The sequence below is a fragment of the Lampris incognitus genome, chromosome 11, assembly GCF_029633865.1.
Source record: "Lampris incognitus isolate fLamInc1 chromosome 11, fLamInc1.hap2, whole genome shotgun sequence".
Lineage (NCBI taxonomy): Eukaryota > Metazoa > Chordata > Actinopteri > Lampriformes > Lampridae > Lampris > Lampris incognitus.
The window spans coordinates 38,126,992-38,148,080 of NC_079221.1; the positions used below are offsets into that span (position 1 = coordinate 38,126,992).

Below are 21,089 nucleotides of genomic sequence, written 5' to 3' on the forward strand. Positions count from 1 at the left end.
TGGAAGCCGGCGTGAGTTATCGGACAGTTTCCGCCTTCTATACAGCGACTGAGATGTGGAATCCTGCGCTGTCAACGAGCCTTTGGTGCGATATAATTATGCAAGACCCCCGAGATGATCTCCAACTAGCAACGTGAGAGAATACATAAAATCTCAAGTTTCAAAATAAAAGTTGTTTAAAGTTGAATTGATTGATTGATTGATTGATTGATTGGTCGATTGATTGGTCGATTGATTGATTGGGAGAAAATATAAGTACACTTAATCTTCATTGTGAAATTTTAAGAATCACTACTGGACATGGGATGTCCAAAAAGGGCATTTTCGGGGCGTCCGGGTAGCGTAGCGGTCTATTCCGTTGCCTACCAGCACGTGGATCACTGGTTCAAATCCCCGTGTTACCTCCAGCTTAGTCGGGTGTCCCTACAGACACCGTGTCTGCGGGTGGGAAGCTGAATGTGGGTATGTGCCCTGGTCGCTGCACTAGCGCCTCCTCTGGTCGATCGGGGCGCCTGTTCTGGGGGGGGGGTAGCGTGTTCTCCCACACGCCACGTCCCCCTGGTGAAACTCCTCACTGACTGGTGGAAAGAAACGGCTGGCGACTCCACACGTATCGAAGGAGGCATGTCTGCAGCCCTCCCCGGATCGGCAGAGGGGGGTGGAGCAGCGACCGGGACGGCTCGGAGGAGTGGGGTAATTGGCCAAATACAGTTGGGGAGAAAAGGGGGTGGGGGATGCATTTTCTCTTCCTGGGATCCGTGAAAGATGTGTGCATTTTGCCATGCCTGACGACTGTGATGGTTTCTATACCTTCTCCTTTCTTTCTTCTCTTTCCATCTTCCCAGTTAGACCAGTTCGACAGATGGCGTTTGATAGGTCAAAACATTCTGCTCAAGCGATGAATTCTCCACCAGTGTGGCAGTATTCAGCTTGTAATTGCTACAAGTTACAGCAGACACGTACGTACAACGTAGCGGATTTTCTCTGGGGCACTTTACTGTACAAATCTCTGATGTGGGTTCGACGGGGCTGTTAAATCGTTTGCGTTTGACTGTTACATCATGAAAGGAAAAGTAAGCTGTAAATGCCCCCCTCAATGGCGTGTAATCCTTGTGAATTTGGAGGTTATGAGCGTCATGTATGACAGACGGGGCATGCAAAATGCTGAAAGGAGGCGATAAGGTTGGAACAGCATTTTAGCCTCAGTTCTCCCCATCTGACTCCCGTGTAAAAAACAGATGAACCAAGAGGACGTCCGTTTTGTTTTGGATTGCCTGCAAGGACACTACAGATGACAGCGATCCCGTCTGATAGTTCTCAGTGACCATGGGTCAGTCAAGGATGTTCCTAATGTTGCGTTCCGATAAAGTAAAACGATTGTTTTGTGGTGAGAAAGTCACGATGTTGTGGCTGGATGCTGTGATCTTTTGTATTTTATCTAAGCCTATGTAATTTTTTTTCACATAGTGACAGACCGAGTACCCCCCCCCTCCTTCATTTCACTGCATGTTTTGCTTTGTATTTCTGTGCGTGTGACAAATAAAGTATTTGAACTGAAGTTGGTACAAAAGCACCGTGTCTCAAACTCACCTTAAGGCAGGGGTGTCCAACTCCAGGCCTCGAGGGCCGCAGTGTCTGCAGGTATTTGTTGCAACCGTGCACTGCACCACCTGATCTCACTAATTGGCTCACCTCCTGGATCAAGCAGGGAAAGGAACTAGTTTAATCAGGTGGTGTAGTGCACGGTTGCAACAAATACCTGCAGACACTGCGGCCCTCGAGGCCTGGAGTTGGACACCCCTGCCTTAAGTGTTTGAAAGAATGTCCCGGCGCCCCCGCTCGCTATCATTTCCTCCGTGTTGGCTGCTTGTCATGTTCGGCACAAAGTAGACAAGTGGACTAAACATCAGCCCGAGTGAGACAGAGTATATAAAAGGCTGCACCAGACGTTCAGACAAGTACACGTAGTTACTCCTTCGAGACTCAGCCAGCTACCTGACTCACCTATTTATAAATACTTCATAAAATCCTCAATGGCCGCGTGTGTGCTTCAATGGTGTGGAAACAACGTGCTTTTCTTCCTCGGTCTCCGAGCAACCTTATGGCGCATCTCGGTATCCCCCTGCAAGTCATGTGTGACTGTATATACAAAGCGCTCCAACGCGTTACTTGCTTATGTCTGCACAATAAAAGGAAACGAGAGCCGATGAATCTAAATCTAGTGGCCCCTGCAGCTGCTCAAGGGGGGCTAAAATAAATGAATGGGACACCAGCCTGTGGCAAACACCACAAACCCCTTGGAGAATGACTGAGGGCGCCGAGGGCAGGGTCTTTGTACTCGGGGCCACAACGCCGTGAGCGCTCCCCTCTGGCTCCCCCTGCTCCTCTGTCTCCAGAGCCCAGATAATATCTGCTGGGAGACAGATTAGGGAGAAAATCTGATGCGCCGAAGCAACCAGTGATTCCTCTGGGACAGGAAAGCGGCTGTTTTAATGTCAGCTCTTCTCAGGAGTCTCCCCGACAAAAGGAACAATGTCCACTATTTAAAGATGTCTCCAAGCCGTCCTGCGGGATAGGAGGCAGGCAGGCAGGGGAACCACGCGCTTCTGAAGGCAAGGCATCATCGTCACTCAGGAATCAGGAGCACTTTGTCGTTTCATTTCATGCGCTTGCGCACATGAAACGAAACGAAAGATCGTTTCCCCCAGCCCACAGCAGTGCAACACAAAGACATTTGTAATTTGTGATGTTGGGCTATACAAATGAAATTGACTTGACTTGACAAAAACACATCCAAAAACTACAAGAACTACAAGAGCACATATATCCAAACTAACACTTATATCTGTAAAAACAAAAATCACTCCAGGAGAACGAACGCCAGCCAGGGTGACTGTCGGAACTGCCGGTCTGCACGGGCTAGCCGTTAGCTTAGCCTTAGCTTCTGCGTCCTGTCAGACCGCCCTCGGTGTTACCTCTTCGGGCACAGCTCCAGGCAGGGCCGTGGTCCCCGGGCCCACAGGACACAGCAGACCAAGCTCTCCTAGCCGATACAACGCCAGCTCTCCCGGCCATCAAACGAAGACAGTGCACGGGCGGTACTGGGTGAGGCCGCCGCAAACGTGAATTCGCGCCGCCATCTTCCCACACCGGAAGGAGAAAATGTTGTGTTCATAACATAACATATTTATGTTTTGGAAAGTGGAAAACGTTGCTTTCGGAAGTAATGGGGTATGTTTTCTCATACTTGACAGTAACACAAGTTAATTACCACCTTGGTGAACACGGACTGGTGAATGAAGTTTGAATGAGATGGTATGATACGTGAGGAAAGGTATATGAGCAACGGAGGCCGAAAGGATGCCGGGTACGAAGGTAATTTGAATACCCTGCAGCGGGCTGGGTCTCAACTTTCCTTCTAAGCCACTTAGTATCAAACCTTGAGCATGACCTGCTGCCACCCCCTCTGAAGGTGAAACACAGTCCATTACCACATTATCTGAAATGGTAATAAAACTTTACAGCCATGACACCCCCCATTTATCAGGCGGTCACCTCTGGGCTAGAGGCCTGGCGAAAAAACATCTGTCCTCCCGATGACCGCCTCAAAGCTCGATTAAAGTCTCGCCGTCTTGTCTTGTCAAAAGCTGGTGCCTTTGTTGGAGTGGAAGCGAGTCAGTATTCACAACAGACCGCGAGGCAACCTTCATATCGCTACAACTTCAGAGAATACCACTGACACCCCCCCCCCATCCAGCCCCCGCCCACGTTAACTGCGTTGGCGCATCTACAGTGCACTTCATCCAGCCAGGTAATTAGCGTTCATCCAAACCGTCACTCTGGCACATGATCACATGTCTTGGAGTCACAGGATTTACAATATGAAGCTGACAACCAAATTGCTCGAGCATAAAAATCGGGGCGATTAATTCTAATTTATCTGTAACAAAGGCTCATTAACTGCACCTGTAGGCAACACGTCTCCTGTCAGATTGTCTTCCGGAGAACCGAGAGGACACAGGGGCGGATTTCCAACAGGGTGAAAATTAATTTCAAGCATTTAGATCCCTTTAAAGCTTAGCTGCACACTACTGTTGCACATAAAGTGTAGAGTTGTCATAGAGATCCACCAAAATAATAAAAACTGTCGTTACATCAATGGAGACATGCATGTTAGGGTTAATCCTCCTGCCTGTGCCCCTGAGCAAGGCAACGGGAAGAAATAACTGGAGTTGGTCCCCGGGTGCTGCACGGCGGCTGCCCGCTGCTGCTAGCTGCACAGCTAGGATGGGTTAAAAGCATAGAGTGCATTTCATTTGTATGTGTGTACAAAATTACTAATAAGGAGTATTCTATTCTATTCTAATATTAATGTGCAAATAATTTGTGTATGTTTCCCTTTGCACCAAAATTCCTCAAAGGGGGTCCGCGGTGGTGTAGCGGTCTAAGCATCTGCTTTGCGTCGATGCAGTTGTCCACTGGGGACCGGGGTTCGCGCCCCGGTCTCGTCAGATCCGACTATGGCCGGACTCGATGAAGCAGCAATAATTGGCTGCGCTGTCTTCGGGAGGGGGGCGGAGTCGGCTTGTGTTCGTCACATGAATGCGTCTCTGTGTGTGTCGGAAAAGCAGTGGTTCGGCCTGGAGTCGCCTTGTCACGGAAGTGGCGAGGCAGTCTCCTTCGAGACGCCGGCCGGAGAGATGCAGATGGCGAACGCATGCAGAACGAGGGTGGGTGTTTAAACTAAAACAGGGATCGATTGGCCACTAAATTGGGAGAAAAAAGGGAAGAATCTGAAATCAATTTAAAAAAAAAAAGTCCTCAAAGGAAGAGGCGCCTACCGCTGTAATACAAGCAGGCCCCTGTATTGTTTGTATCACGTGTTCTTCCAGCAGGTGCACGAGGGTGACTTACTGCACATCGCTGCAGACAAACACAAAGAAGAAGGAGAAAACAACATGTCCACCGGAGAATGCTTTGTTTAGACTCATTGATGGAATTGACAGAAATTCAACCATTCGGTTTTATTTTGCCAATTTAGCCATTTCATCAATTTACTTCTAAATCCACGAGTCCATTTTTGTTACAAATAAAAATACAAATATTCAAATTTTTCAAATATAATTATTGATCCCCCCGCAACCCTGAAAGCAGGATAAGCGGTTCAGATAATGGATGGATGGATGGAATTATTAATCCTTCTGTTGTCTTACCGGTCAAAAAGGGCCCATAATAGTGTTTAGCAGCAGAGAAAAGACTCTAAATGATCTTTTTTCAACCTGAAATTTGAGTGACCCCAACCTTGGAAAAAGTGAAACATTTTTGTTCACATTTCCATGAAAGCTGTGCACCACTAGGGTACTAAGATTGTCTTGGGTCATGTTCGACCCTATACAAACGAGTGGTGCCCACTGGTTAAATGCAGTCTTTCTGCACCGTGAAGGGGGAAAACCCAGGTTGTCACAAAGTTTGCAATCAATGACAGGTTGTTTCTTCATGCAAAATAGATTTGGGCTTTAAAATTAAATTGAGTTGCTTAAATTTAGAGGTTTAATGAAGGCGGGTCATAAATGACCCCAAGACAATGGCAGCATACAGAATGTGTGGACAACACAAGGGTTAAGCATTTACTGGGTTAATCGCAGGCTAGCAATCGCTACAACAGTGTACCAGCATTTGACATGATGACCAGTGAAATAGCAACTAGCATGCTGTCACGTCTGCAGTACGCCTCAAAGATTGGCCCGCAAACCGGATGTACCACTTGAGCACCATGGCTCTTTATACGCCAGCGGCACTCACTGTAAAGGCGGCAGCGCTCCTCTGGCTGGGAGGGCCCGGCTGGAGAACCAGGGGGAGAATTACAGCTGCACAGCCTCACTGTTATGACAGCGACAAGAGCTTTTCTGCAGATGTGGCTCGGCAGCACAAATGCCATTTCATCTGGAGCAGAAGGTCAAACGTATCCGTCTCCCTTGTTTTTAATATAGGTGAACAAATGCGCGGCAACTAAAAGGTCATCAATTGACGAAAGACTAACATTGGCCGGAAGACATAAGGCGAGACCACTAAGTGCTTGAAATGTAGTTGCGCGCCGTGCCCTTCCGAGCCTGGGCTGCGAAATGATAAGCCTTTAATTAGAATGTTAAATTAATGAATTTCTCAGGTAATAAACATAATTAGCAGGTGTCAGAGATGAGAGCTGATTAATCATTATCTACTTTAATTAGCCCAGGGGTGACCTAGGAAGAGTTATGTTTATTGCAGTATTACCTTTATCGACAGTTAAGAAATAAATTAAGAAATATGGTGCGGCGGTGCATTAATTTTTTATCGCCAGACCGGCCGCCTCCTCTTTGCTGCCTAGATTTTTTTGCAGAGAACAAAGGCAGCAGCAGCCTGGCATATTACGAGGGTTTTTAGTTTGTCTGAATATGTCCAAGGTAAGTCTATTGCTTTATATATTTATTTTGTTTCCTTGCACAGTATCCTAAACGAGGCTAACACAGAGGTCCCCCGAGGTGCGGCCAAGTGGAGACGAGGCGTCTCCCTGCTCGCCATGTGAATAATTCATGAAGGATGTGGAGACATGGGTTAGAGATGCTGCCAATAACTGCCGAGGCCCTGCCCACCTCCGCGGCTGCTGCTGCTGCTGCCCTTTCACCGCGACCTTTGGGAAGTGGATTCCCACGACGCCGGAGCCAGTGGTACTCCAGAAACCTCCAACGACGAAATGAGAAAATAAAACAGATGCTGCGTGTCACACAATTTGGGCAAGTCTTTTTGTTGTGTAACTGTGGCGGTTTGCTTGTTTGTCGTGTGCTCTTGTTTATTGGAGTTGATAAAAAAAAAAAACACCCAACCAGGGCAAGCAAACCCCCCTCGGAGAGATAAAAGATGATATTTTGTGTTGCGTTTCAAACTCCCTGATGAGAGTTGCATCTCGGCCCATAGCAGATCTGCTGGCTTTTAGTGACTGTTTTAGCATCAAAACATTCTCTCTACTTCACCATCATCGCTGATAAATCACCAATAATCCATTTCTACTGAGTTACGCTAGGTGACTTTATTTTCTTTTTTTTTTTAATCAGTGAGAAGATCAGCTTGGAGGAAAGCCCAAACCGAAAATCCAGCCGTTCATCATGACGACTGCTGAGCTAAATGTGACCACAGTTTAAGAGGTGGGAGGGCTGTGGGCATCCTGGTAGCATAGCAGTCTATTCCGTTGCCTACCAACATGGGGATCGCCGGTTTGAATCCTTGTATTACCTCCGGCCTGGTCGGGCGTCCCTACGGAGACAATTAGCCGTGTCTGCGGGTGGGAAGCCAGATGTGGGTGTGAGTCCTGGTCGCTGCACTAGCGCCTCCTCTGTTCGGTTGGGGCGCCTATTTGGGGGGGGAAGGGGGAACTGGGGGGGGAATAGTGTGATCCTCCCATGCACTATGCCCCCCCTGGCAAAACTCCTCACTGTCAGGTGAAAAGAAGTGACTGGCGACTCCACATACAGTGCATCCGGAAAGTATTCACACTCCTTCACTTTCCCCACATTTTGTTATGTTACAGCCTTATTCCAAAATGGATTAAATTCCTTTTTTTTCTCATCAATCTACACACAATACCCCATAATGACAAAGTGAAAAAGGTTTTGTGGAAATTTTTGCAAATTTATTAAAAATAAAAAACTGGAATATGGCATGTACATAAGTATTCACACCCTTTGCTATGACACTCAAAATTGAGCTCAGGTTCATCCTGTTTCCACTGATCATCCTTGAGATGTTTCTACATCTTGATTGGAGTCGACCTGTAGTAAAATCAATTGATTGGACATGATTTGGAAAGGCACACACCTGTCTATATTGGGTCCCACTGTTGACAGTGCATGTCAAGAGCAGAAACCAAGCCATGAAGTCAAAGGAATTGTCTGTGGACCTCCGAGACAGGATTGTATCGAGGCACAGATCTGGGGAAGGGTACACAAAAATTTCTACAGCTTTGAAGGTCCCGAAGAGCACAGTGGTCTCCATCATTCGTAAATGGAAGAAGTTTGGATCCACCAGGACTCTTCCTAGAGCTGGCCGCCCAGCCAAACTGAGCAATCGGGGGGGAAAAGGGCCTTGGTCAGGGAGGTGACCAAGAACGTGATGGTCACTCTGACAGAGCTCCAGCATTCCTCTGTGGAGATGGGAGAACCTTCCAGAAGGACAACCATCTCTGCAGCACTCCACCAATCAGGCCTTTATGGTAGAGTGGGCAGACAGAAGCCTCTGCTCAGTAAAAGGCACATGACAGCCCGCTTGGAGTTTGCCAGAAAGCACCTAAAGGACTCTCAGACCATGAGAAACAAGACGCTCTGGTCTGATGAAACCAAGTTTGAACTCTTTGGCCTGAATGCCAAACGTCACATCTGGAGGAAACCAGGCACCTCTCATCACCTTGCTAATACCATCCCTACAGTGAAGCATGGTGGTGGCAGCATGTTTTTCTGTGGCAGGAACTGGGAGACTAGTCAGGATCGAGGGAAAGATGAATGGAGCAAAGTACAGAGAGATCCTTGATGAAAACCTGCTCCAGAGCACTCAGGACCTCAGACTAGGGCGAAGGTTTACCTTTCAACACGACAATGACCCTAAGCACACAGCCAAGACAACGAAGGAGTGGCTTCGGGACAAGTCTGTGAATGAGTGGCCCAGCCAGAGCCCAGACTTGAGCCCCATTGAACATCTCTGCAAAGACCTGAAAATAGCTGTGCAGCGACGCTCCCCATCTAACCTTACAGAGCTCGAGAGGATCTGCAGAGAAGAATGGGAGAAATACCCCAAATATAGGTGTGCCAAGCTTGTAGCTTCATACCCAAGAAGACTTGAGGCTGTAATCGCTGCCAAGGGTGCCTCAACCAAGTACTGAGTAAAGGGTGTGAATACTTATGCACATGCAATATTTCAGTTTTTTATTTTTAATACATTTCTACAAAACCTTTTTCGCATTGTCATTATGGGGTATTGTGTGTAGATTGATGAGGAAAAAAAAGGAATTTAATCCATTTTGGAATAAGGCTGTAACATAACAAAATGTGGGGAAAGTAAAGGGGTGTGAATACGTTCCGGATGCACTGTATATCGGAAGAGGCATGTGATGGTCTGTAGCCCTCCCCGGATCAGCAGAGGGGGTGGAGGAGCGACTGGAACAGCACGGAGGAGTGGGGTAATTGGCAAAATACAATTGGGGAGGGAAACAAAGGGGGGGGGTGGGAGGGCTGAGATACATTGTAAAGGATTAATAATATCCATATATACATGAAAGCAAAGGTCAACATTTGTCCAACACTGACTCTAGGATGTCTTCTATATGGATGTCATCTTAAAGTTTAATTTTTTAGTACCATGAAGTCTACCATGACTTATTTGAATTAATATTCCTACCCGTGTTTTATTTAGCTAGGATCCAGTCCTGCTCAGTGTGGCGGTACGGCATGCATGCATGCAGGCTGTAGACTATAGTTTAAATTTTAACTTATTTAAAAAAAAAATCTATCTTGTGCTTTTACTTTAGCACTGGTTTTGCTCTTAGATGCTTGTTTAGAGAGAAGATGCACTTATGACCTCTGATGACTAGTAGTTCTCCTGATTTCCTACGTTAAATGCACTTATTGTAAGTCGCTTTGGATAAAAGCGTCGCCTAACTGACTGTAATGTAATGTAATGTAATAGTTCATCTCTGTCTGGTAGCCACTGGGCCGTCAACACCAAACAATATTTCTGTGTGCACTTGCAGCGAAACTAACACCAAGCGGTTCAGACAGAAATCAGAGCAAACATGACCAGTCATTTGGAGCCTGCATAAGGACTAATGTGGACTGGCCATTTTGTGTGGTGGTCTGTTTGATGATCAATAATAAACAGTCCTGTGTCTGAGTAAACTATGTGTTCCCCGCTCATCTATCTATCTGTTACACTCCGATTAAACATTCAACTATACCCTGTTGTATGAAGTTGAGGCCGTCATAAACAGCAGGCCCATTTCAAAGGCATCTTCAGACCGCAATCATTTAGAGGCCTTAATGCCCAACCACTTGGTCAAGCCCAAGCTACCACCAGGAGTATTCGGCAAGTATGACTGGTATGCTAACCGCAGGTGGAGGCAAGTCCAGTACTTCGCGGACGTCTTCTGGAAATGCTGGTGCCGATGATACTTCACTCAGCTCCAAGAACGTCAACTACGGTCCAGACCTGGAAGAAAATTCAGTGACATGGTGCTGATTGTGGATGACACATCACCCAGAAATTCATGGCCACTTGGAAGAATCGTGGAGACTTTTCCTGACAAAGGCCTTGTTTTTCAAGTGAAAGTTCAGACCAAGACCAACAAAAGAACTTTAGTCGCCCAGTAACGAAGCTATATGTCTGAAAGAATTTGAGGATAATGACCTGTACTAAAGCCATATCCTCATTTGTGAGGTGGCGAAGACATTTCTTAGAATTGGTACACAACTATGTTGGCATTTAGGCTCCTTTAACTTAAATTAAAATTTCTGAGTAAGTGGAGTGGTAATGTAGGAGCCTAAATGCAGTTTATTGATATAAATATTGGACTGGCATGCAGTGATTTAGTTAATATATACAATGATGCAGTAAGTTGTTTTATTCCTTGCATTTAAAAGGTTTGAATAATTTAAAGTGTACTATAAGATCTCATTTATGCTGCATTGGTCATTACAAATGGGTGACTTGAATTGTTACTCTTTAAATCGTTAAATGTTTTGTGTAAATTGTGTAAACACAACATCCATTGCACATTGTGTGTCTTAGGAGAGATCCCTCTGTTGATCTCCCTGAGGTTTCTTCCCATTTTTTTCTCCCTGTTAAAGGTTTGTTTTTGTTTTTTTGTTTTTAGGGAGTTTTTCCTTATCTGTTGAGAGGGTCCAAGGACAGGATGTTGTGTTGCTGAAAAGCCCACTGAGGCAAATTTGTGATATTGGGCTATATAAATAGAATCGACTTGACTTCCTAGTAACTGTGCGCATCTTTAATTGTCATTTGATACTGTGGTGAGGAGAGCTGGAGAAGAACCGTGGGGTGGAGTTAGAGTGGAGCCAGTTTTGTGACCTCTCGGCCTCGTTTTCTTAACCTTTTCTCGCTAATGGACGATCGTTCTGTAAAAAATTTCTTGTTTCGAAAAAAACAAACATCCACAGGACCACTGAAGTTTTGTTTTTTGCTTGTTTTTGTTTTTGTTTGTTTTGTTTGTGGATATGGGCAAGTCGTAGGCATGTCAAGCTAAAGCTTCATTCTTTGGAAACCTACATTAATAGTCAAACAAGCTCTGCACGGATTAATTGAATTTGGAACGACCTGACTTCAAATGGACTACCAAAGAAGGAAAACTGCACAGACATCACGGTGGTTTTGAGAAAAGATGACTAAGTATGTTTCCTTGCTTTGGCACGGATTGCTAATTGAAGAAAGCCAACACAAGTTCCTGGACTGTGGTCCTGAGTGTGTGTAGTCATTGCATATGCAAGTGAACACAGACACTTGTTAGCTTGCATCCAAGTAAAGTGCCATCGACGCATGTATGAACTGTTTGACACATTTTCAAACAAAACTATGGACTGTGGAATAGTCAGTGGACTTTGAGATAGTAATGCACTTAAAAAGAAATGAAAATGGGTATTCACCCAAGTATGAGAATGTATGAAAAGAGTTCCAGTCTGTAAAGTTTCACATAGAAAGAAAACTAAGAGTTCTAGTTTGTAATGTTGCATTTAAATTGGACACAGTAAGGGATCCAGTCTGTATTGTTACACTTAATGATAGATATTACAATCCCCAATTCTAACCATCACTACAGGTTATGGGTCAATGTTTTTGTAAAGCGCTTTGAGTGGCTGTTGCAGCTAGAAAAGCGCTATATAAAATGTAACTTGATTGATTGATTGATTGATTGATTGATTGATTGATTGATTGATTGATTGATTGATTGATTGATTGATTGATTGAACGAACTGTAGCTCAGTCTAATTATCAGCTGGACTTGACTTAGATTCACTTGTAAAACCAACTTCACACCGAGTGTAAAATGACAAAATATCTACAGTGGTGCTTGAAAGTTTGTGAACCCTTTAGAATATTCCATATTTCTGCAGAAATATGACATAAAACATCATCAGATTTCCACACAAGTCCTAAAGTAGTAGATAAAGAGAACCCAGTTAAACAAATGAGACAAAAATATTATACTTGATCATTTATTTATTGAGGAAAATGATCCAGTATTACATATCTGTGAGTGGCAAAAGTATGTGGACCTTTGCTTTCAGTATCTGGTGTGACCCCCCCCCCCTTGTGCAACAATAACTGCAACTAAATGATTCTGGTAACTGTTGATCAGTCCTGCACATCGGCTTGGAGGAATTTTAGCCCATTTCTCTGTACAGAACAGCTTCAACTCTGGGATGTTGGTGGGTTTTCTCACATGAACTATTAGCTTCAGCTCCTTCCACAACATTTCGATTGGATTAAGGTTGACTTTGACTTGGCCATTCCAAAACATTAACTTATCCTTCTTTAACCATTCTTTGGTAGAACGACTTGTGTGCTTAGGGTCGTTGTCTTGCTGCTTGACCCACGTTCTCTTGAGATTCAATTCACGGACAGATGTCCTGACATTTTCCTTAAGGATTCACTTGTATAATTCAGAATTTTTCCATCAATGATGGCAAGCCATCCTGGCCCAGATGCAGCAAAAAAGATACTACCACCACCATGTTTCACAGATGGGATAAGGTTCTTATGCTGGAATGCAGTGTTTTCCTTTCTCCAAACATAATGCTTCTCATTAAAACCAAAAAGTTCTATTTTGGTCTCATCTGTCCACAAAATATTTTTCCAATACCCCTCTGGCTTGGCCACGTGATCTTTAGCAAATTGCAGACAGGCAGCAATGTTCTTTTTGGAGAGCAGTGGCTTTCTCCTTGCAACCCTGCCATGCACACCATTGTTGTTCAGTGTTCTCCTGATGGAGGACTCATGAACATTAACATTAGCCAATGTGAGAGAGGCCTTTAGTTGCTTAGAAGTTACCCTGGGTTCCTTTGTGACCTGGCCGACTATTACACGCCTTGCTCTTGGAGTGATCTTTGATGGTCGACCACTCCTGTGGAGGGTAACAATGGCCTCTTTATCTACTTTTAGGACATGTGTGAAAATCTGATGATGTTTTAGGTCATATTTATGCAGAAATATAGAAAATTCTAAATGGTTCACAAACATTCAAGCACCACTGTACATCAGTGTGCCAGTTCCCATGCAAGCCTCTGTCTGTTTTTGGCATGTTGAATCCAAACTAAGCATTTTCAATTAAATTTTGTCTTCAAGTTTTCCTCCTTGCTTCTTACCACCTCTGCCGATCCGGGGAGGGCTGCAGACTACCACATGCCTCCTCCGATACACGTGGAGTCGCCAGCCGCTTCTTTTCCCCTGACAGTGAGGAGTTTCACCAAGGGGACATAACGCGTGGGAGGATCATGCTATTCCCCCTCCCCCGCCGAACAGGCGCCCCGACCGACCAGAGGAGGCGCTAGTGCGGCGACAAGGACACATACCAACCTCCGGCCAATTGTGTCTGTAGGGACGCCAGACCAAACCGAAGGTAACACGGGGATTCGAACCGCCGATCCCCATGTTAGTAGGCAACAGAATAGACAGTCACGCCACCCGAACGCCCTTTACTTTTTAAACAAAATGATAATATAAACAAAATCTACTGCTCTACCTACCTACATTAAACAGCAAGACCACACAATAAGAATTACTATGAGGAATACAATAAAAGAAGCCAAAAGTCTAAACAATGGAAATCGTCCAGTGTTTAATCCATGATCCAGCTCAGCACCCGTACAGAACAATATTTACATGGCTGATGATGTCTTGCAATATGTTCCTTTGCAGACAGATGTACCCTAGGTCAGACTTTAAGGATGTCTGTATTTAAACAGTATGAGGCAAATATTTAGAGAAAGCTTCCGCGGCATCCAGTGAGAGGCAGAGAAAGATGCAGTCACTCGGGACTGAATAAAAGACACCTGAGCTGTCAGAACAATTGGAAGGAATTGGCTGGAGCTGCAGCAAATGATGCTCCTGCGCTCCTCTGCAGCTGAGCCTCCGGAGAACTGCATGCAAGCAGAGACGTACAAGCCTTAATGCACGCACGCACGCACAGAGAGAGAGAGAGAGAGAGAGAGAGAGAGAGAGAGAGAGAGAGAGAGAGAGAGAGAGAGAGAGAGAGAGAGAGAGAGAGAGAGAGAGAGAGAGAGAGAGAGAGAGAGAGAGAGAGAGAGAGAGAGAGAGAGAGAGAGAGAGAGAGAAGTGAATGTTGGATGTTAATATCAGCTCAGTGTGAAGACGTACTCTTGAAAGAGAGCTGTGGTATCTCTTGGCACTGGAAATCCATCATATTAGCAGTCAATGAAATCAGTGTACCAGGTGGTGCACATGTTTCTTTCCAGCAAATTGGCAGCTTTACGTGATTTTCGAAGGAAAATACAAATAAACAAAGTCTTAATGACGATAGATTTAATAGTGCACTCAGAAATGAATAGCCGGAATCTGAGCCAACCATAGTTGTCAAGGCATTACTTGGCAACAATCTGTTTTTCCAAGTGTGCAACTGGGTGACTTTGACCTCTCTGGGCGAGACAAAGTGGACCAGTTCAAACCATTTCATGTTAGTGTAGCGATCATGAACGACTAGACTCGCTAGCCCTTGGCTAATGGGTAGGACCTCTTTAGTTGACCGGTTAGCGCAGTGACCCGAGTTCGCGTCCCGGCTGCGGCGGCCCCCTGAATTCGCTACATTGGTGTCAGAAATGGGATGGTGAGACCGTGAGGCCATCAGAAGCACGTGCGCCCAGAGGCGTGAGGGAGCTGATATGCTGAAGCGCGGGGACGCGCTTCCCGAAGGAGGGGGGTGGGGTAGTGTAACGATCACGAACGACTAGACTCGCTAACCCGGTGGCTAACCGGTCGGACCCTTTAGTCGACTGGTTAGCGCAGTCGCCCGTGGCGCGGGAGACCCGGGTTCGCGACCCGGCTGCGGCGGTTCGCGGCTGCCCCTGAATTAGCTACATTAGGATCTAGTCTTCTGAGTGCATTTCGATCATCCCCGAAGAGCAATAAATTAACAGCACAGTTTCATACAGCGGGGAAACGCTGGCCTTTAGGGACAATCCCCCTAACTTTGCTTGGCACGTGTATAGTTACGTTTTATCCCGAAAGGATGAGGTCGTTTGCTTTGCTGCAGTCCCCGCAGAGAGCGGGGAGACCGGTTCGCCATGCTCGGCACGGCTGCCCCTGCTTAGCTTGTCAGCTCAGCAACAGCTTTTATGAACGATGTTTTGAAAGCCAAGGAGCGGCAGTACAAAGTGTTTGAAAAAAGAGTCCAAGTGTATTCCGCGCTATATCTTCGCGTAACAGATTTATTTATAGCTAGTATAACAGGTACAGATGTTTTCCCAGGGCATCAAGCGGCTTCCTGAATCATTAGCATCGACAAGCTGCCGCCACATGAGAACAATGCGCTACAGCTGTGAGGAGGCAGCATCACGCTTTTCTGCCTCCAATCCAAGGTCGCCTGAATCTACATGAAACCGATTTGATACATTAAGATATTTCTTTTAAATGGGTGTTACATTTCTGTCGAACAGATGGACTGTGATTAAAGCGAAAGGGCATTTGTTTGACATTGTAGTGAATTCGGAGGGCAGCCGGGAACCCGCCGCAGCCGGGACGCGAACCCGTGGCGACTGCGCTAACTGGCGAGTCTAGTCATCCCTGGTCGTTACAATATGTTCGATTATAAAACAGGTATTATACCACCCACTTTTTTTTTTTTGGAGGTTCCTCACCATTACTTCCCAGGGTTTGCTTTTGCTCGGTAATAGGTAAAAGTGGAAAGTTGCCTCTCTTGAAGCGAATCTTGGAAAGCAGCCGTTCTGACATTTGATGACAAGGCTGAGGGAGGATCTGAGAAGTCACCCGTGTCAACTTGACAGTTAAGCTGCGGTGGGCTCAGGAAGGTTTCATTATCTCCTAATTACTTTAGATAGAGCCGGGGCTTACCGGGTGCATGCAGGAGAACACCTGCAGACTCGAGGCAATCTCCCCAGTCTCCACCACCAAGGCTGCAAGAGGAAAAAAGAAGAAGGGGGGAAAAAAAGCCCTGCATGCAAACTAAAGGATTACACCACCTGATACCAGGCATCTGTAGTGATAAGCACATCACGGTCTAAAATCAGAGTAGAAGCGGAAAAGCGGGGATGTAATGGGTGAAAGAAAATCCAGCGGGTCTAGTCATTAATTGACTGGAGCCATGTCTCCTTTGAGAATTTCTTCCCCTGTTGTCAACCTCCAAATCCCAGCTGTCTACAAAGACTCCAGCAGGACTCATCCCCCTGCGGCATGACAGGTGCACCTTTACAAGGGACTGGGGCACAGAAATAACCGCAGAACACAGTGTGAACTAAAACAGCTCGACAAGATGTCCTTTTCTTTGGTGACAAAGAAGAGGTTATTTATTTACAGGCGGGCCAGAGTGAAGGTAAAATGAAAAAGGTACCCCCCCCTCTTTTTTTTTTTTTTTAGACAGCCGAGCCAACGCTAAGCTGCTGCGGACGGGCTGACACTGCCTGTCTGGATGGAGAGAATACCATTTGTGTTAAACAGACAGAGAGAGAGAGAGGAGCTGCTGGCAGCTCCCGCCTGATGCTGCCTGAAAGAAAGGGGGAAAAGGGAACCCATTCACGCTCAGCGAAGAGGCGACGAGCCCTGGCTTCCTATTGGACAGGTCTGTCTGCGAGGCGTCTCGGGTGCCTCACCTGGTAGAGACGTGCGGAGTCCTGAGCGCAGCGGCCCGGGTCCGAATCCAGCCCGGCTCCTTACCCTGTATTACGCGTGTGCATTACGCGTGTGCATTACGCGTGTGCATTACGCGTGTGCATTACGCGTGTGCATTACGCGTGTGCATTACGCGTGTGCATTACGCGTGTGCATTACGCGTGTGCATTACGCGTGTGCATTACGCGTGTGCAGTCTGGTCCCCCGTTAAGAAACCACTAGGACAAGCCCTCCCTCGCCCCCACACATCTCATAGGTAGATGGACAACGGCGGGCAAACGGAGAACACAACGCTTGGCCTCGCGGTTAGCTGTGAAACTATTCAGGCACGTGTTTTGACTTTTTTTTTTTATTACAGTGGTTAATGTTTGGTAAACGCCATTGTTACCGTTCACCTCGGATGTGTTCATGAAGACGACAACAACTGAGCTGTTGTTTATACCAACAGCCCAACCAAACGAGCTCAGTCAGATGCATACAGAAGGTATACAGCTGGGTGGCTCAGGTGATGTTCGTATTAGATAAAATGACGTTTGTTAGCGGAATTAATCCTGTCAGCGAAATAAAAGCCACCTTTCCTCTGCAACTGCTGCCCAGTGAGAAGACACTCTGCCATCTAGTGGCGGTTTAGAACGCGACACCCTCGGGCCGATAAAGTGGTAAGACGGTGAAGCTGAGAAAAAGAAAAAAAATAACTCCATGTGCACCCAAGCTTTGCGTTTATTTATTGAAATCGAGCTAATCCCGTTGAACAAATCTATCTCGCCAAACCAGAGCGCACAGCGGGGTAAGGTAATGAGGCAGGAACTGAGGAGAGGAGCACTAAACTTTTTATAGGTACATTTATCAATACCAAATTCAGGACTTATTATTACCCCAGTCCACTCGCTGGGGATTGATAAGTAATTCTAAATAGTTTCGATGGGGGTTTTTTTCTTTTCTTTCTTCAGATATAACTTCCACCTGTCTGTTTAGGCCAAAGTATAAGGCACTACACGTGCAGAAACAAAGCATCCGCACGGCTTCCCAGTGAGGATTTACATCCATGAGAAACAGCCTCTGAGCTGTAGCTGGTCCTATGACCTGAACTGCAGCTACAGCTGCTTTGAACCGCCATCTTCAGCTCTCCCTCCCACAGAGGTCATCTGATGTCTTTGTATCCCCCCATTAGCAGATAAAGACGTTCCAGCATGCCGGCATGGTACGCAGACCTCTCCGGTGAGAACAAGCTCGTAGAGCGTCAGACTGACATTAGAGTCCAGGCTTTCCAGTGTGGCAGTCTAGGAATTAAACACAAACTCCAAGACGATTCCGGGCGAGTTCCAGCTGGGAAAACCCAAGTCATGCCAGGGGCTTTCCTGGTCCGCATCCCACAATTTTTAATGGAATACCCTATGCAGATATCCAAAAGTAGAAATGCATGAGACATGAAATATGAATAGAATTATTTTCTTCTTTGGCTTCTCGCCAGCTCGTATTTTCTGATCCCCCCCTACTCCTACACACTGGTTTCACAGTGTACCATTTCAGAGACTGGCGGAATACTAACAGGCTTACCTGAGAAATCTGCAGAGGACCGCTTCTGTAGCTGGTGGGCTGCAGGGCCCAATACGATGCATCCAATTAACAATTATGGCAAAGCTTTAGCCCGAGGCTAATGGGGATGCAGATAAGGTCCTATGGATAAATTAGAGGCAGCATTTAAAAAGCGAAAGACAGATGGAGACTGGAAGCCCTGCGATACTTTCTGACTGTGACCGGCCCTACTTCAGCTGACCAAGCAAATAACCGCATTATTCATCCTCTGGAGCAAATAAAAAAGAAAGAAACATAATTATGTCACAGAGTAATGAATTACGCCGGCTCCAGATTAGAGCAATTTAGACAGCATTTGTCAGCACATCGCAGGCCTCGTCTGCCTTCCAATTTGGTTCAGGCAAATAATACCGCAGTGGCGCTGAATCTATTCGCTGCTCTGCCTCCCTGTTCCGTCACAGAGTGAAGAGTGAGCGGAGGAAGGGGGGGTGTCTCCGGGTACCAGCTCTATCACTTTACAACGTCTGAATTGAGGCCCCACCGGCGCTTCGCAAGACGTCCCGTCTAAGGGCCCTGTGCACGCTCCATGCTAATTCCAGTCTGATTGTATCAATGGGCATGGAGAGGAGACCGTGTAGTGTGTGTGTGGCGTGTAGTGGCTAGTATGGCTGCAGGGCAGAGGCCTCCACATGCGTCGTCCTGCTCAGCAGAGTTGAGCGGGAAGGCTGGTAATGACGTTCTGGGTGGTTGATCCTTAATGCAGCCGTAGGGGATTCGTCAGCATGCTGGAGAAAGTGGGAATTGCGCTATGTGAGCTTGTGGATCACACCGTGTGCAGGCGTGTGTGTGTGTGTGTCAAGTCACGTCAGGTTTATTTGTATAACCGTAAATCACAGAGTTGCAATCACAGATGGTTTTACAGCCACACGGTGAAAATAGGTAGATACGGTAAACGCTAACGCGCCCTCTATCATTAGACCCGCCGTTCAGATGAGGGAATCCCCACAGGGGGAAAGAAATAGAAAATAAAAAACTTGACATGAAAAAAAAAGCAAACTTTAAGAGACCTCAGGAGAAGCCCCGTGTGTCCGTGTTGTGTCGGTTGTCTGTATATTTGTTTAGGTTGATGGTTTTCCAGCCTTGTAATGGGGGGGAGGACTTGTGCGTTTTCGCATAGTTTACTTAAGCAGATGAGGCTATGTTCAGATGAAATCTAAAGTAGTTTGAGTTCAACAGGAATAAATATGAATAGTAATCTTGTGCTGTTGAAAAAGTTAGCTTCTTTTTTTGTTTTTTTCCAGGAGAACTTTCCTGTTTCCGCACCTGAGCAGTCAGTCAAAAGAACCGTTGAATTATCCATGCACATTTTGTAGGTGTACATTTACAAAACCTCTGACACGTTCTCTGTCTATTTGTTCGAGATGATTGCAAATTGTGAGTACCAAGTCCCGGGCGGCACGGTGGCGCAGTAGTTAGCGCGGACACCTCACAGCAAGAAGGTCCTGGGTTCGAGCCCCGGGGTAGTCCAACCTTGGGGGTCATCCCGGGTCGGCCTCTGTGTGGACCGGGTGCTCCGGTTTCCTCCCACAGTCCAAAGACGTAGGTCAGGTGAATCGGCCGTACTAGATTGTCCCTAGGTGTGTGTGTGCTCGTGTGTGTGTGCGTGTGTGTGTGCTCGTGTGTGTGTGCTCGTGTGTGTGTGTGTGTGTGTGTGTGTGTGTGTGTGTGTGTGTGTGTGTGTGTGTGTGTGTGTCGGCCGGCCGGCCCTGTCTACGGTGTCTCCCCACCCGCCACCCAATGACTGCTAGGATAGGCTCCTGCATCCCCGTGTCCCTGAGAGCAGGGTAAGTGGTGTGGATAATGGGTGGATGGATGGAGTACCACGTCCTATGCAGAGACCAAGAAAGCTGCAAGTGCAACAAAGTATCTGGTCAAGGTAATTAAAGATAGCTAAATATGCTTTGTTTATGACCAAACAACAACCAAACAACAAATGACGTGACTCTGGGGGTTGTAAGATATGACCCATTTACTTTGACACTTAGTGCAAAAGTGAGGTTGGACGTTGCCTACCAACACAGGGATTGGATCGCCAGTTCGAATCCCCGTGTTACCCCCGGCTTGGTCGGACGTCCCTACAGACACAATCGGCCGTGTCTGCGGGTGGGAAGCCGGATGTGGGTATGTGTCCTGGTCGCTGCACTAGCGCCTCCTCTGGTCGGTCGGGGCGCCTGTTCGAGGGGGAAATGGGGGGAGTAGCGTGATCCTCCCACGCGCTACGTCCCCCTGGCGAAATGCCTCACTGCCAGGTGAAAAGAAGCGGCTGGCGACTCCACGTGTGGCGTGTGGTAGTCTGCAGCCCTCCCTGGATCGGCAGAAGGGGTGGAGAAGCGACTGGGGCGGCTCGGAAGAGTGGGGTAACTGGCCAAGTGCAATTGGGGGGGAAAAACAAGTTGAAAAACTTGTGTAACTTTAAGGCTTTGATACCACCTGTATATGCCATACTCGGCACGCCGCTTACCTTATAATTAGAGAACATCACAGAAGAAATAGCTGAGGCAGTTATTTACCTCAAGCAGCTTTCCATTTAAGTCATGTCTGAGCAGCATTTAAATTGGCATCTTCACATCTTCTCAGAGCCTCTTGGTTGCCAAGCAACA

At 46.6% G+C, this 21,089-nt stretch overlaps 1 protein-coding gene across 1 annotated transcript in view; it reads left to right on the forward strand.

The window, feature by feature from the left end:
• The first annotated feature begins 18,083 nt into the window (after positions 1-18,083).
• Positions 18,084-21,089, forward strand: part of cxcr4b (chemokine (C-X-C motif), receptor 4b) — a 28,703-nt gene continuing 25,697 nt past the window's right edge. The window contains 1 exon segment of the mRNA XM_056288922.1: positions 18,084-18,303. Coding sequence (XP_056144897.1) covers positions 18,084-18,303 — 220 coding nt within the window.